General features: G+C 53.6%; 5 protein-coding genes; 2 read left to right on the forward strand and 3 right to left on the reverse strand.

Moving 5' to 3' along the window:
- Positions 1-1,044: 1,044 nt before the first annotated feature.
- On the reverse strand, positions 1,045-2,594 carry RCC_06599 (uncharacterized protein; the record flags this gene model as incomplete). XM_023771862.1 has 3 exons in its annotated part: positions 1,045-2,033; positions 2,087-2,345; positions 2,418-2,594. The coding sequence occupies 3 exons, from the start codon at positions 2,592-2,594 to the stop codon at positions 1,045-1,047; spliced, it is 1,425 nt and encodes a 474-aa protein (XP_023627630.1).
- A 977-nt stretch (positions 2,595-3,571) lies between these two features.
- Positions 3,572-4,840, reverse strand: RCC_06600 (related to the member of the syntaxin family of t-SNAREs TLG2; the record flags this gene model as incomplete). XM_023771863.1 has 2 exons in its annotated part: positions 3,572-4,733; positions 4,791-4,840. 2 exons carry the CDS (start codon positions 4,838-4,840, stop codon positions 3,572-3,574), a joined length of 1,212 nt encoding a protein of 403 aa, XP_023627631.1.
- A 346-nt stretch (positions 4,841-5,186) lies between these two features.
- RCC_06601 (Calmodulin) lies at positions 5,187-5,922 on the forward strand (the record flags this gene model as incomplete). XM_023771864.1 has 5 exons in its annotated part: positions 5,187-5,189; positions 5,285-5,341; positions 5,398-5,413; positions 5,469-5,807; positions 5,888-5,922. 5 exons carry the CDS (start codon positions 5,187-5,189, stop codon positions 5,920-5,922), a joined length of 450 nt encoding a protein of 149 aa, XP_023627632.1.
- Positions 5,923-7,212: 1,290 nt separating this feature from the next.
- Positions 7,213-8,928, reverse strand: RCC_06602 (related to Putative metallocarboxypeptidase ECM14; the record flags this gene model as incomplete). The annotated part of the gene is made up of 1 exon (XM_023771865.1): positions 7,213-8,928. The coding sequence occupies one exon, from the start codon at positions 8,926-8,928 to the stop codon at positions 7,213-7,215; it is 1,716 nt and encodes a 571-aa protein (XP_023627633.1).
- A 546-nt stretch (positions 8,929-9,474) lies between these two features.
- Positions 9,475-13,995, forward strand: RCC_06603 (uncharacterized protein; the record flags this gene model as incomplete). The annotated part of the gene is made up of 1 exon (XM_023771866.1): positions 9,475-13,995. One exon carries the CDS (start codon positions 9,475-9,477, stop codon positions 13,993-13,995), a length of 4,521 nt encoding a protein of 1,506 aa, XP_023627634.1.
- Between the last annotated feature and the right edge of the window lie 69 nt (positions 13,996-14,064).

Consider the following 14,064-nt stretch of genomic DNA (forward strand, 5'->3'; position numbering starts at 1 on the left):
TGCTTCTCCAGCGAGGAGATCACTAAACATCAGATCAATCAGATTCTATGTGATCTATTCACCAACTGATCTTTCAACGAAACTCACAAATGGGTCATGATGAACACTACCTTAGCCAGCACAACATCGAGCCTGTACACCTGCTCAGGTCTCCAAGGGTATCGGAAATGCTAACAGGTTGCGAAGTGGACTTGGTTTGAGCTTACTATGAATGATTTGTTGCCATCTTTTGGAATCTCTCAAGTCAAAGGAAATAGAGAAACAAAGTTGCAGTGCTGTGGTAGTGCACTGGGAAGCTAAGGTATCCGGGCAGCTGTTGAGCTTACTGCCTCCTACCGTTCGATCTCTCTTGTACTCTTTCACTATTCCTACGAATCGACGTTGCGATGAATGCGTAGTTATTTGATTGGTAGACTGGACGGCATGCTTATCGCTCGCGCCTTGCTACAGTGAATTTGTCGTTACGCAGTAGTTGTGATGCTGGAAGCGGCCGAGCGTAAGCAATATGGAAGTGATGAAGGACTGGGTCGGACAATATGTTGACAGCTACATATGTAGGTACACCCAGTCTTCCTCACTAGAGGAACTGTGAAAATAGTACCACGACAACTCCCAGAACCAGTATACCACGGAAGAAAGACTGAATGCAACAGGCTGGCAGTAGTAGCCTCGATTGATCACGCTGTCGCCGTCGTAGGAAAAGACACTACCCCAACCCTAACCCTCATTCGCGGGAAAGTCATCGCAAAATCGCATGCGATCATCGTTTCTTTCACATCCGCGGAAGCGTTGATTCTTCTGAATGTTGCCAATGCATTACAAGTAGCAGTATTACATGATGATTGCGGGTATCTTTCTAGTCTCAAAGATTACGATTATTATACACTTTTAGTATTTATACAGTCCATACTGTAGCGTGTAGACACTGATGCCGGGGCATGCTGCTTCTGCAGCCCCTTGGTCTGCATCGATTGAATAGCAGCGCCATGCGCATCATTGAGTCGGCCAATAATTCACCTAGACGTTGTTTCGGAGTGCTACTCGTCAAAGATCCCTAACACGCATGGTTCCAAGATCGATCAGATGAGGAAAAGTGTTCAGAAAGACGTTGCCTAGACTCCARTTGTCTAAATTGCGCATATGACTCTCAAACTCCGAGCTCATGACGAGGTCTCGTCGATCATCGGAACGTGAAGAAGTCGCTTGCAGCAAGGCACGGTCGTCAGGTAATGGCCAGTTGAGCGAAAGTGTGGCGCAGAATGGGACGAAGAAGTCTCCGAAGTTGACCTCTTTCTCGTTCAGGACCAGTTGTCGTTTCATATGCGGCCATGGTAGGTAGTCGGCATAAGCAACGTGAGGGATTTCAAGCTGCTCAGAAACGGGTCTGCACCATTCGGGCAGACGCTCGTAACATGCTTGACAAGGACATACGAGCCATCGCATGACCAGGAACATGACGTAGAAGACCGCGACTTTTTCAGGAAGCCTGCACACATCTGGAAACTTCTCCAAAACGTCGATGAAGAAGGCAGAGACCGGATGGCACTGAGGTAGATATGCCCGATTACACATTGCTGTGAAGTCCGGGTATTCTGGTCCCAACACCTCGTAAGCGGACACTCCATCGCGGAGCAATTCTCGCCGTCGTTTGACAAAGTCCACAAGCAGAAAGTCCAGTGGGCACGAGGGAGGTCCAACATTGGTCACTCGCTCGCACAGTGGCATTTCCGAAGATTGCGGAGAATGGAAAGGTTGAGATGAGGACGTGGCGCTCATAGGTCGTTGCTCGAGCAAGAAATCGACATCAAGACGGCCTTGGTTGGAGTGCTGCACCTGGGCCGATGAAGCGCGTTGCACTTCGTGCCTGTGATGGTAGGTCAGGGAGAGTCCCAGTGGAGTTCCTTGTGAAAGTGGAGATCTGAGGTCAGGGTGTACATGTTGCTGCTCATAGGTTGGCGCAACAGGGGACTGAGAGGGATGTTGGTGTCCGCGAGATGGAAGTGGGCTCTGTTGAGCCGTGTACGCAGCAAGCTCTGTTGCATTCATGAGCGATGAGACTCGGTGAGATGCATGAGTGCCGACGTACCATTGAGGCCGGGGGATGCAACACCTGGCCCAGAACCAGGTCCCGCCTGCGGTTGCGCCCCGACAATGCCCGCCACGGCCCCAAGACGGCGGCGGAGGTCCTCACATTCGGCCAGCGCGCGATCGCGCTCCACCACTACGCGCTGTAGCTCCTGAAATGGCTGCTGGCTCTCCAACTCACGAATTCGACGTTCCAGTCCTTCAATTGTGTTGCGCGTCCGCTCGCGTATGGCCCGCTGAGCTTCCCGATCATTTGCGCGCTACATGCCGTCCGTTAGCAAGGAAGCAGAAGTTTTCACCAGCCATGGTGTTTGACGCATGATGATTGATACCTTTTTCGCTAGCTGTTCAGCGCTGAGATTCGCCACTCCTCTGCTACCGGGAGCGCCGCTCGGCCTCCTTCTCTGGCCCTTCGTGCCAATTGCATTGTTTGCGACGGKAATGTGCTCGGAGTCTGTAGCCAGTGGGGCAGGTGTAGCACTGTCGTGGTGCGATATCGCTGCGTCCATTGAACGTCGCGTGCCCGAGCGAGTCACTCTGGAGGGATGGGGTGCAGAAGATGAATCGCGGTGCGGTGGCACGTGGATCCGAGGCCGCTCAGGTTCAACCGGAGATTATGCGGAGATTCATCTACAGTCTTTCCATTTGCACTTGCGTTCGCTACGTCTCCTTCGTACCTTCCAATCCCTTCATGTACTAATAGGGTTGTCGGATCGCTATGATATCACTGCAACAAGCAAGTGAAAGACGGGATGTGTTTCACTGTCAATGGCACGATCTGCGTTCCCGATGCCGCTAAAACTGCATGTCATGACTAGGTCCTCTCTCCCGCCGCATCATCTTCCGCGGTACCAATTGATGTGAGCAGAAGAGGGCTGTCAACCCCCGGGGCTCCAGGCCAAGAAGTATACCGCAGCTTCGGCGCACATCTGTATGGACCGTGTATCGTTCACTCCGAGGATGGGAATTAACTCACCCGACAAGACAGTGGATTGTAAGCTGTTCAAGTTTTTTACAGATCCGATCGATGAAGTCGCCTGTCGGCGCACGATTCATTTGCATGCACTATAGTATAGCACGTTGCAGCCCGAAGGTACGAATGCATCTAAGCGAGTGCGTGTCACTGCCATCTACCGGACTGAGTGCTATGGCGAGAGTCAAATAGATGGACTCACAGTGATTATGGCTTTCGTGCTCGAGCATGCGCGTTTCTCTACGTCACTCCCGACTTGAGCATCGAGAGGCGTCATTGCAATCGCTGTACACTGCGACGCGATGATAGRCTACGTCGCGGTTGACGATTGAAGGATGTCAGCCCATCAGCAACCTGACCGGCTCCAAGGACAGTTCTTGCGAGAGTCGGGCTCCTCTCACTCAGTCTCATGCCATGCCATATGCCAACGGAGGTGCCGAGAGACCCGACTGGCCACAATGACAGCGAATACAGGTCGATTAAAATGCAGGGTATCTAGAAGTAGTGGCTACCTTATACAGGCACGAGCTCGGCGTCCGAATGAATCCGCCTCCTCCGCTGTTTCCACTCCGCGTGGATTCTTCTGTTGACGTCCAACACAAGCCCGTCGTTTCGTGCCAAAGTCTTGCCTGGATCGCCAGGCGCGCTCGGCGCCAACGGGGGTACTGCGGGTGTTCCCCGTCCCTTGGGTTTGATCAGAAGCAGAATGAACATACCCGCAATCACCAGTATGAGAAGCAATATCGCTTTGCGCTWCACACCCCGCTTCTGGTAGCCCGTTGCGACTTTGAGCTCTTTGTCTGCCTCTTTGACGTGCTCCGCTGWACGTTCAACGTTATAGTCGATGCGATCCAAGACGGTGCCCTGGTCAATCACCATAGTCTGGAGTTCCTGGAACAGATTCGAGAGATCGATGACACCCTGTGCAATCTTCTCAATCTCCCGCTCTCGCTGTTCTATGGCCGAGTCCATCACCCCGGTACGTCGCCGGACTTGGGCAGTCTGGAGTAGTGTGGACTGCGCAGAAGAGCGATCCGTTTCGGAGTCCATCATCGCTGGATCGGTGTATGGATTCTGCGCCAGGGACGGAGTGCCTGACCTCCCCCCAAAGGGACTATCCGTTCCACCCATACCACCCAACGAGCGCAGCTTCTTCAAATACGCCGACTGCTTCTTCCGGAAGAGCGTGCTTACGTCACCCACCCGCGTGGCCAGGGATATCTTGAGGTTCTTCGCCATCGTTGCGTCTGCCTGCGAGACCGTCGAGCCCTGGTCCCGAACCATCTGATCGATCCTCCTGATCGCCTTCTGACAGCCCGTAAAATCTCGCGTAATGTCCTGTGTGAGACTCTCAATCTCCCGTTCCTCCTTCGCTTTGACGCTCTCATCGTCGAACCCAGGAAGTACGTGCTTGGCGTGCATTTGATCTAGTCTCTTCATCTTTCCAGTGATGTCTGCTAGGTGCTGCGACACTATTTCTTGCAGATCTAGCCATCTCGGAGGCAGCACATCCATCTCTATTACCGCGTCTCCATCGTTTTCAACATTGGACATGAGTCCTTCTCGCTCCGAGTCGTTGGCATCGTTGTTGTCCGCGAAGCGACCACTGCTAGGTCCAGTGAAGCGCGCACGCTTTGTAGGATGGTGGGTATAAGATTGGCGGTAGGATATGAAGCTGAGAAATAGTTCAATTGCGTGTATAAGTGTCATGATGCCGACAAAGTGAACTTACAGATTCGTTCGGTCGCGCCACGCGCCGCTGGCGTTGACTGGGGTGCTCATAGCGAATTCTCAGGGCGCATGCATGGTGCGAAGCGGACAGCCTCGTGCGGAGGGCAACAGAGGCTAGCGGATGTCAAGTGAAGTGCTGGACAAATAACAAGCAACGTGTAAACTAAGGTAGGTGTATCAGCTGAACGGAGTCCAGTAGCTTGTCCCAGACCCCTGGTCGGTTCGCGCCTGCCCTGTGCTGTGTCTGCCCGCATTTCTTGTGCAGGCGTCGTCAACCACCACCTCAACATCCACCGACACCTCATACGTCTCCTGTGTAGCACTCACGTCCACGAAATACCCACAGTCGCCCATTGCTCACCACCGCGAATAGCACACCAGCCCGCACTCCACAAACATGGTACGCCGATACCCCGCGAAACCGCGAATCGTGCCTTCTTGCATGCGCATTAGATACGCAATCGCGGGCTCGGACGCTGACATTGTAACGATCAGGCCGATTCTCTCACCGAGGAGCAAGTCTCCGAGTTCAAGGAAGCCTTTTCCCTCTTCGTAAGGCCCCTCCGTCACCCACATCATCTCTCCACAAGGCTGACAATTCAATAAAGGACAAGGACGGCGATGGTATTTGTCTTCACTCACCAACTCTGACAGAATCAATCCACTGACTCTCGCCCAGGTCAGATCACCACCAAGGAGCTTGGTACCGTCATGCGCTCGCTCGGCCAGAACCCCTCCGAGTCTGAACTACAGGACATGATCAACGAGGTCGACGCTGACAACAACGGCACCATCGACTTCCCCGAGTTCCTTACCATGATGGCCCGCAAGATGAAGGACACCGACTCCGAGGAGGAAATTCGTGAGGCCTTCAAGGTCTTCGATCGCGACAACAATGGCTTCATCTCCGCTGCGGAGCTGAGACATGTCATGACGAGTATTGGAGAGAAGTTGACGGATGACGAGGTCGATGAGATGATTCGGGAAGCGGACCAGGATGGTGATGGTCGGATTGATTGTGAGTTCCTGGACGACTTCCAGTTTTGGAACAGGACGAGAACTTGAGATTTTGCTTACTGACTGGCGTTTGTGTGGCAGACAATGAGTTCGTCCAGTTGATGATGCAAAAGTAATCGAACGACAACGATGGCCGTGCCCATTGCAAGCAGCAATGCGTCCTTGGACCGTCTCTAGTCTCCAGGAGAGCGAGAGCCAGCATAGGATGGGCAGCGAGTGAAACCCGGCCCTTCACAACACCCTGATGATGATGATGCATCTTTAGCTAGGCAGGCGATAGCAAGTCTCTGTATGAGAGCTCTTCCACCCCGCGCGCTTCCCCGAAAGGCGTTGAGATTCTGCATTTCTTACTGTTCCCACTGGTACAACAACTGCAACTGCAAAGGTTTGAAATGATATGTAGTTCACCGCCACTGCCAAGGTCGATAAGCTTGATTAAGCAATTTTGCCCTTTGAAGCAGCTGACAGCGTGTCTACCTCCAAGCCAGATATTGGTACAGCAGCGGAGTTCTACGAGCGATCAGGGATCAGGGATCATTGACATGGATGCACCAGACACCTCCAAAATGACCATCGCGATCTCGATGTGACTGCTCTCCATTTCGCGCGTCACACAAGCTACAATGGCTAGACACAAGGCCGAGAAGACGTCCACTGACAGAATAATTGAAGCTGGCGAGATCACGCCTCGACCTCCCGAGGAACTACGTCAATTCCGCAAGCCAGCTACCACCAATGACAGAGCCTGGTGGTACATCAGTGATGAAATTTGGAATACGGCTCTAGCCAAAGCGCAATCCAATGAAGCCGTCATTAGGAAAAGTGGCCGTCAAGTTCTGATAAGAGGTAACCATGCAGGACGAATCATGGAGACGGATGAGGGTATGTACTGTACATTCACCTAGGCTGTTGGTTGCTAGCCTTGGATTAACAACCGCAGGCATTCCCGCCATTTCCGAATGCCATTGGTGCAGTCGCCCGGGTTATAAACAAGATTGTAGAATTTATGCTGATGGACGGAGTCCCGCTTGTGGATATTGTCTAGGGAAAGGGAAGCATGGTTGTAAAGCTGGTTTGGCTGTAGAGCCAGAGTCTGAATCCAAACCGGGGGATGATGTTGTTCTAGTGAACTTGAAGGTCAAAATGGAGAGTTTGGAAAGAAAACAGGAGGAGCTTCAGATGGCTCTACAGCGGAATCAAGAGCGGTTGGCAGCTCTTACGACTGCGATGAGCACCCATGGCGGCGGCATCTTTGGTGGGGTGAACGTTCCCCAGTCCCGCTTCCTCCTAGGAGGGGATGTCCGTTGATCGGCTCGAGATCATCTTCGAGGAGGTACGTGAATGTGGCGATGGTAGATTGTTGAGACATCAACATAGTAGTATCATTAGCATTAAGAGCAGCTTATCTACCGTTTCCGCCGCCGCCTGAGGTCAACCTTCCAACTCTCTCCCTCTCCCACATCCTCAATTACCACCCACGGCTCCATGTCATCCTCCACTTCCTTCGACATCTGTATCTCACCCTCACCCTCAACATTCACATTCTTCCCATCTTCCTCACCATTCTCTATCCCGGCGGAACGCAAGTCGCTCAAGAATTCACCGAAATATAGCACTGCATTCAAGATCTCCTTGCCGGTAGGGATTATGTTCTCCTTGGGCAACAGAAACCCATACGTTCCTCGATCGCGAAGTTTGATCTGGTAGGCATATCGTGTGGACATGGCAGTGTAAAAGTAATCCAGCGCTGAGCCACCCGTTGACTCCACGCTCGGAAGGACTTCCCCGTTAGCGGCAAGGTTACCCTCACAGGCTTGCATAACTTCATAGTTGTGCCCATGTGTGTTGCGAATGGCCTTACTCAGGCCGGTAGCAAGTTCCTCCAAGTTTTCCAATCCCGGGGGTGATGCATCGCAGCTATAGCTGTAGGGATACATGATACTCTGAGAGTAAGAGTGGAGATCWAGGAATCCAACAAACTCGACATTGTTCTTCTCGGTCTCGTTCTTGGCCCATGACGCGAGCGCTGTGGCTTCCACGGCTTCAAACGGCGCTTCACCGCTATAACTTTCACTGCAAGGATTATCCGATGCTGCCCATTGTACGCCGAATGCACGGTCAAGATCAATACCCTGGCAGAAGCGGATGCCAGTTTGCTGTCTATTCTTACGCCACAGGCGATCAGTCTCCCATGTGTACACATAGCCGTCCGGATTGAGAGTGGGAATGAAGACGAAGTCAAAGTCGTGGAGGAGCTTGGTGATGCTGGGTATTTTGCCGTATCCAGTAATCAAAGAATAAGCGACGTAGTTCACGGTGGTAGTGCTGATCCATTCTCGAGCGTGGAGACTTCCCATAACGAGGATAGTCTTGCGTTTTGGACGGTCTGGATCAGTCGAGTCCGTGGGGTGAACACCGACACGTAAAGCAGGTATCGGACGGCCTTCAGAGGAAAGCCCAATATTGATGTGTCTGACATGAGTGGTGAAAAGTGAGGCAAGCAGACGTAGCCACGGCTCGATGACGGTGAAGGGCTGGTAATCGGCGAAGAAGATGTTGATTTCAGCGCCAGAAGTTGTTTGCTCAACATTCGGACCAAAAAGCGGTCTGTTCGTGGTGAAATGGGGGGATGAGGCTCGCTGATGATGTCTTTCGTAGTTCTCATGGATAGCCTTAGCCAGCTCGTGCTCCCGTAGCAGAGGTAGATGTTGGAGAGATTTTGGTAGTAAACCAAGAAGTAACGGGACGTCATCCTGGCTCAGGCGAATGTCGACGTAGTTATGGGAGAACTGCCACACGTCTAGRAGGAGAGTATCTGCTGCTTCCGCGAGGCTTCTCAGCTCCGAAGCGGCGCTGACATTGAATCGTAGAACAAGATCGCCGCCATATTTTGCCCAGGTGTGAGATGCAGGTGGCTCCACGTTCCTTGATTGTGCGTTTCGATTACGGCCACCACCAATTGATTTGCTGAAACCGACGAGAGTTTGTAAAACGCGATCGGAGAAGCTGGGCGGCGCAAGAGAAATTGGCTCCGGATGATGCAGTGGGTAGGGCGCGGTGGAGTGCGAAGGCACCGCGGCGACCAGCGCGCAAAACAGTGCAAGCGCCGTCCTGGTCTTCATGTTATGCGCGGACACGCAGCTGTCGTGATGAAGCTGGAAATGGCAATGTCGACAATGTGTGATAAGTTTGATAACGCTACCGATCGTAGTTGCCTGTTTTAGACCTCTACCAGCCGCTCGGGCGTGGCGCAGGGAATTCAGCTAGGTACAGTACCTCAACACCTCCAGCTTCACATTTGATGGGCATATTCAGTTGATAGGACGTGAATAACGACAGCTGTTTGTCGCGTTCAGATCACCGATTTCAAGCAGTCTCGCTGTTACGCGGCCATTTCAAAATCAAGGCACAACGAGCGCAGGCCTCTTGAAGCTCTGCCCTTCTGCCCTGCTGTTCATCGTCAATCCTGGTCTGTCCAAGCCTTGTTTACGACGCTAGCGGCCGGCGTGAGCCGAGCTGGAGGTACGTTCACCACAAGGGCCTCCTCGAATCTCGACTTCGAACCCCGAAACACTCAGCACCGAGCTACCGAACCTCTTCCTAGGACCGTATCCTGTGGATCCCACCCCACACCGTCCAATGCCTTGTTCGCCGCGTCCGCAGCGAGCATGCCTCTCGTCCGACGTCAGCGCAGCGCCGTCGACCTCAAGTCCCCGCGTAACGGCGACGCTCCAATAGTTGCAGCAACCCCGGCGACGAAACGGCCCAGCACCTCGAAATCGTCGAAACGGCCCAAATCCTCCTACGATGCATTCTTGGCACCCCGTCCCGCCCAGTCTCGTCTCAGTCATGAGGTCTTGAGGGGAGATATTGCCGAACCCGGTGCTGACCAACACTCCGATCGCAACCACGAGTCGACCACGGCGTCGAAGCGGTTCAGCTTGATGAAGTTTCGCAACTTCTCGGAATCTCACCTGGGCACGCGAGCAAAGATGGACGCGGATAGACAACGTTTGGAACAGCAACGGCCACCAATGCCCGCCCTCGCTCCGAACGTCGACGGCACTTTGCCGACCATTGTGAAAACGGCCCCAACCACTGACGACCGTGGTGCTGATAACAWTATTGTGCAGCTTGTGGATCAGGAGGATGGCGAGGTTGGGCGGAAAGTCCGGCCGTCAATCTTCAAGAGGGCTGCTTCCCAAGGACGCATGACTCCACGTAGATCCACCGACGAGAAGCGAATGGCCGGGAAGAGCTCGTCGTTGAAGTGGCGGAGAGGGAAGAACAGTGGTTTGGAAGACTTGCATCGACTTTCCGCGATGCACCTCGGCAACTCCGCCAGCAACCTCAACCCGGGGTCGGCACCTCCCTCCTATGGCGACGAGGAAAGCTCCGCCCTCGCTCTTCCCCTCCCCCAATTTGCGGATCCCTCCCGCAACTCGGAGTCGTCCCGATCGGACGGGAGCAATGCCAGTTCAGGCGATGGACCTATATACGGCTCAACCACCACCACCACACATACCGTCTCGACGCATACTACCTTTTTCAGATTACCACGACGAAAGAAGAATCGCGCTTCACTATTTCCTCTACCGGTCACACTTGCACCTCCTGATGAAGCACAGCAGCGTGAAGGGATTCATCAAGGGCCGCATACTCCACGCGCTTCCACACAGTCGTGTTCGCCTGACATTGATCGCACTCCCATCCCGGATCAAAGGCCTGGCAGCAATTCTCTTCAGAGACGGCACACTGACGCTGCCAGCCCGGCCAAGTATAAGTATCGTCAGGCAGCTCATCCGGCACTTCCCAAAGGAGCTTTGACCTTCGCCGACCCGGGCGTAGGCCTCGCTCGGGACAGTTCCAGAGCATCGGCCACATCGGCCAGCTCGTCACCGCTGCAGCTGCCTCCAATGCGACTAGGGCTGAGAAATAGATCTTCCACAACCAGCTCGTTTGCTCGCAGTGTGCAGGATGGGTCAGAGACGCCGCCGCCCAGGACATCTACCTCGACGACTGGGAGATCCAGTTTTGGCGGATTGCTCAGTCTCTCCCGATTCCGTCAGGGATCTGAACCCTACTCACCGCGCCATGGATCGCCGGGAAGGAGAAGCCATGCCAATTCGTTTGCAATCAGCCGAGAAGCTCTCGTCATACCTGAGCGAGAGGAAGGAGATACGCCAGGAAGATACCTTGAACGTCTGGAGTCAGCAGTATCCAGAAGCGTCATCGCTGGAATTCTTTCCAAGTCCGCGGATCCCTTCGCACAGGCTGTATTACGAAGCTATACTCGGCGGTTCCCTTTTTTCGGCGAACCAATCGACATGTCTCTGAGAAAGTTTCTGCTGGAAGCTGAGCTGCCCAAGGAGACACAGCAAGTGGACCGCGTTATTCAGGCCTTTGCGGACAGATATCACGAGTGCAATCCTGGCATATTCACCAACACGGATACCGCATACATTGTTGCTTTTTCGATCATGATGCTGCACACCGATGCTTTCAACAAGAACAACAAGCGTAAGATGCAGAAGAGTGACTACGTGAAAAACACTTCCGGTCAGGGGCTCGATTCTGAGATTCTGGCGTGCTTCTACGACAACATCTGCTACACGCCGTTCGTTCATTACGACGAAGATGTGGACATCAACGGAGAACGGGTCCTTCCTTTCCAAGCGAAGAAGGCGGCCGGGAAATTGAAGAGTGCAATACCAGGTAGCGATGCTGTCGCGAAGAAGCCCTCGGGACCGGTCGATCCCTACAATCTGTTGGTGGAACAGAAGCTAGATACACTGCGCCCGGCTCTAAAGGAGAGTATCATGATGGACGATCCGTACGACTACCGTGGCAGTCAAGGTAATCTTGACCCGCAGTACCTTCAGCGAGCGTTCACGCATACTGGAATTCTCCAGATCATCTCAGCGAGGTCGAGGCCAGCTGCGTATGAGAACCAATTTGTCAGCGGCATTGCAAATTCGGCAGAATCTCAGCAAGGCATTGTAGACCTGAAGATTACCAAGGTGGGCACACTATGGAGAAAATCTGCGAAGAGAAAGAAGACGCGAAGCCCATGGCAAGAATGGGGCGCAATTCTCACCGGATCCCAGTTGTATCTCTTCAAGAACCCGCACTGGGCGAAAGGTCTCGTGGTCCAATTCATGAGCCATCAGCGTCCTGGACATGCTCGAACGCCGGTAGTGTTCAAGCCGCCTATTTCCGAGTTCAAGTACGATGCACTTATCAAGACCGACGATGCCGTTGCGCTGGTGGATTCAACGTATACCCGCCACAAGCACGCATTTACCTTCGTTAGGCCTGGTGGGATCGAGGAGGTCCTGCTGGCCGACAACGAGAATGAGCTCAACGATTGGCTTGGCCTAATCAACTACGCAGCCGCGTTTCGTGCGGCTGGCGTTAGAATCAGGGGCATGGTAGGAGGCAATGAAGAGGATCAGCGTGCGAAAGAGGTGCGAAGACTCGAGTCAACCAGCTCGGCTCGATCGATTGAAAACGCCCTGGGCGAAGTCAATCTACGCAACAGAGGGTTGAGCCCACAGCTGCAGCGACAGGTCATGGCTGCGCGCCGGCAGATCATGGTGCAGAAGATAGGAGAGATTGAGGTTGATGTTACAGACGCTAACAGACGGTTGGAAATGTCGCTTCGAAATGCACGGCATCTCTTGTTGTTGGCGCCCATCATGCAGAAGACGCGTGAGGATGTGATCCTGGCGGCTGCAAAAAAGGACACCAGCATCAATTGGGCGAGGAGGGAAATCTGGCGCATGAAGTGTCATCGCGATATACTCGCCATGGACGTCCGCTTGGACGGTCTGAGTGCTAGCGAGTTGGAGAAACTCACCTCAGATCAGCAGGCCGAATATGAGGCTGCGAAGAAGGAAAAAGCGAATGAAAGGGAGAAGCCGAAGATGCTGTCTAGACTGAGTTCATCGAGAGCGCCTGCTACCAGGAGTCCGCCCCAGAGCCCAGTCACGGTTGGAAGACCATCAATGGCTTCTTCCGACAGCTTCATGAGTGGTGACGTCTTCCGCACACCGCCTGAAACCAATAGCCCATCACGAGAGGAGGGATGGCTCCTCCCGCCGCTCAGCCTCGATACAACTGCCCAGGACCAACACCGCCCTTCAATAACGAGCACATTCTTATCGACCACGTCCAATGGCACAACTCTAGCACGCTCCTCGTCGACCTCGAGCGTCAACCAGGCGCAAAGGACAAGATCGAACGGTCTCTCCGAGGAAACTAATRGCAGCTTCGACGAAAGAGAACTTGAACTTCTGGCTCGAGCGACTATGAAAATTGATTCTGAAGCCCCATCCGCACTGGGGCTGGGAGCCGGCCCATCTCCCGACAATAAACACAAGGGCGTTCGACGAAGTCTTCAAAAGACCCTGCGCGAGCATTCCCACAATAGCTCTGCGCACAAACATCGTCGGAACAAGGAAAGCGAGAGCACTGTTCGATCCGCGGGCGGAGCACAGGCAGAAGAGCGCGAAGAGGAGGTTGGGTTGACGCGAGACAAACCGCGATTCATGCTCCACGGCAAGCAGGCCTCTGTGGTGCAATTTGGAGGTGACTGGGAGAGAATGCGTATGAGGAGAGAGAAGTATGGTAGCACTTCGGGTCAGAGTGGCGGTTCTCCAACTCAAGCGGAGCGTGAGTTCCAGCGTAACCGCAGTCCTGCGGTGCAGGAGTTCCGCCGAGGAAGCGATGACACTGATGACACCACTGGGAGCGATCTTTCAGAACGCACGAAACGCAGCTTTAGAGAAGATGCGGAGGCTGCGTTCGCGCTCAGCACTTTGCGCTGGAGCATTGGAAACGAAGACGCGGCCAGCAAGCACACCCAAAAACACAGGGTTGGAAGTGCGGAGACTGCCCGGCACAGAAGGCCTAGTGATTTGATGAGAGGTGGGGCGAGGGGCGACGCCGCCATCGATGAAGCCATCAGCTCAGAAAATGAGATAGAAGATGACCTCGCGTCTAGAAGGGAGAATCGCAGGACGGTCATCGGACCTTCCACGAATGGGACTGTAGAAAGATATCTAGACCCTCGAGTGGTCGAGTCTGGAGAGTCTGATGCGGAAACGAGCTCCGTTGAGGGCGAGGGAGGTTTTGTCAACCCAATCAGTGACGACGACCTGAGGAAAATGAGTACGGACTTGCATTGAGAAAAGAGCGAGGCCGATGCTCTATGATCGGCTTTTCGGTCTAGAGTCTAACACCTAAAAATTCCACTA

Source organism: Ramularia collo-cygni, assembly GCF_900074925.1.
Source record: "Ramularia collo-cygni strain URUG2 genome assembly, contig: RCC_scaffold09, whole genome shotgun sequence".
Lineage (NCBI taxonomy): Eukaryota > Fungi > Ascomycota > Dothideomycetes > Mycosphaerellales > Mycosphaerellaceae > Ramularia > Ramularia collo-cygni.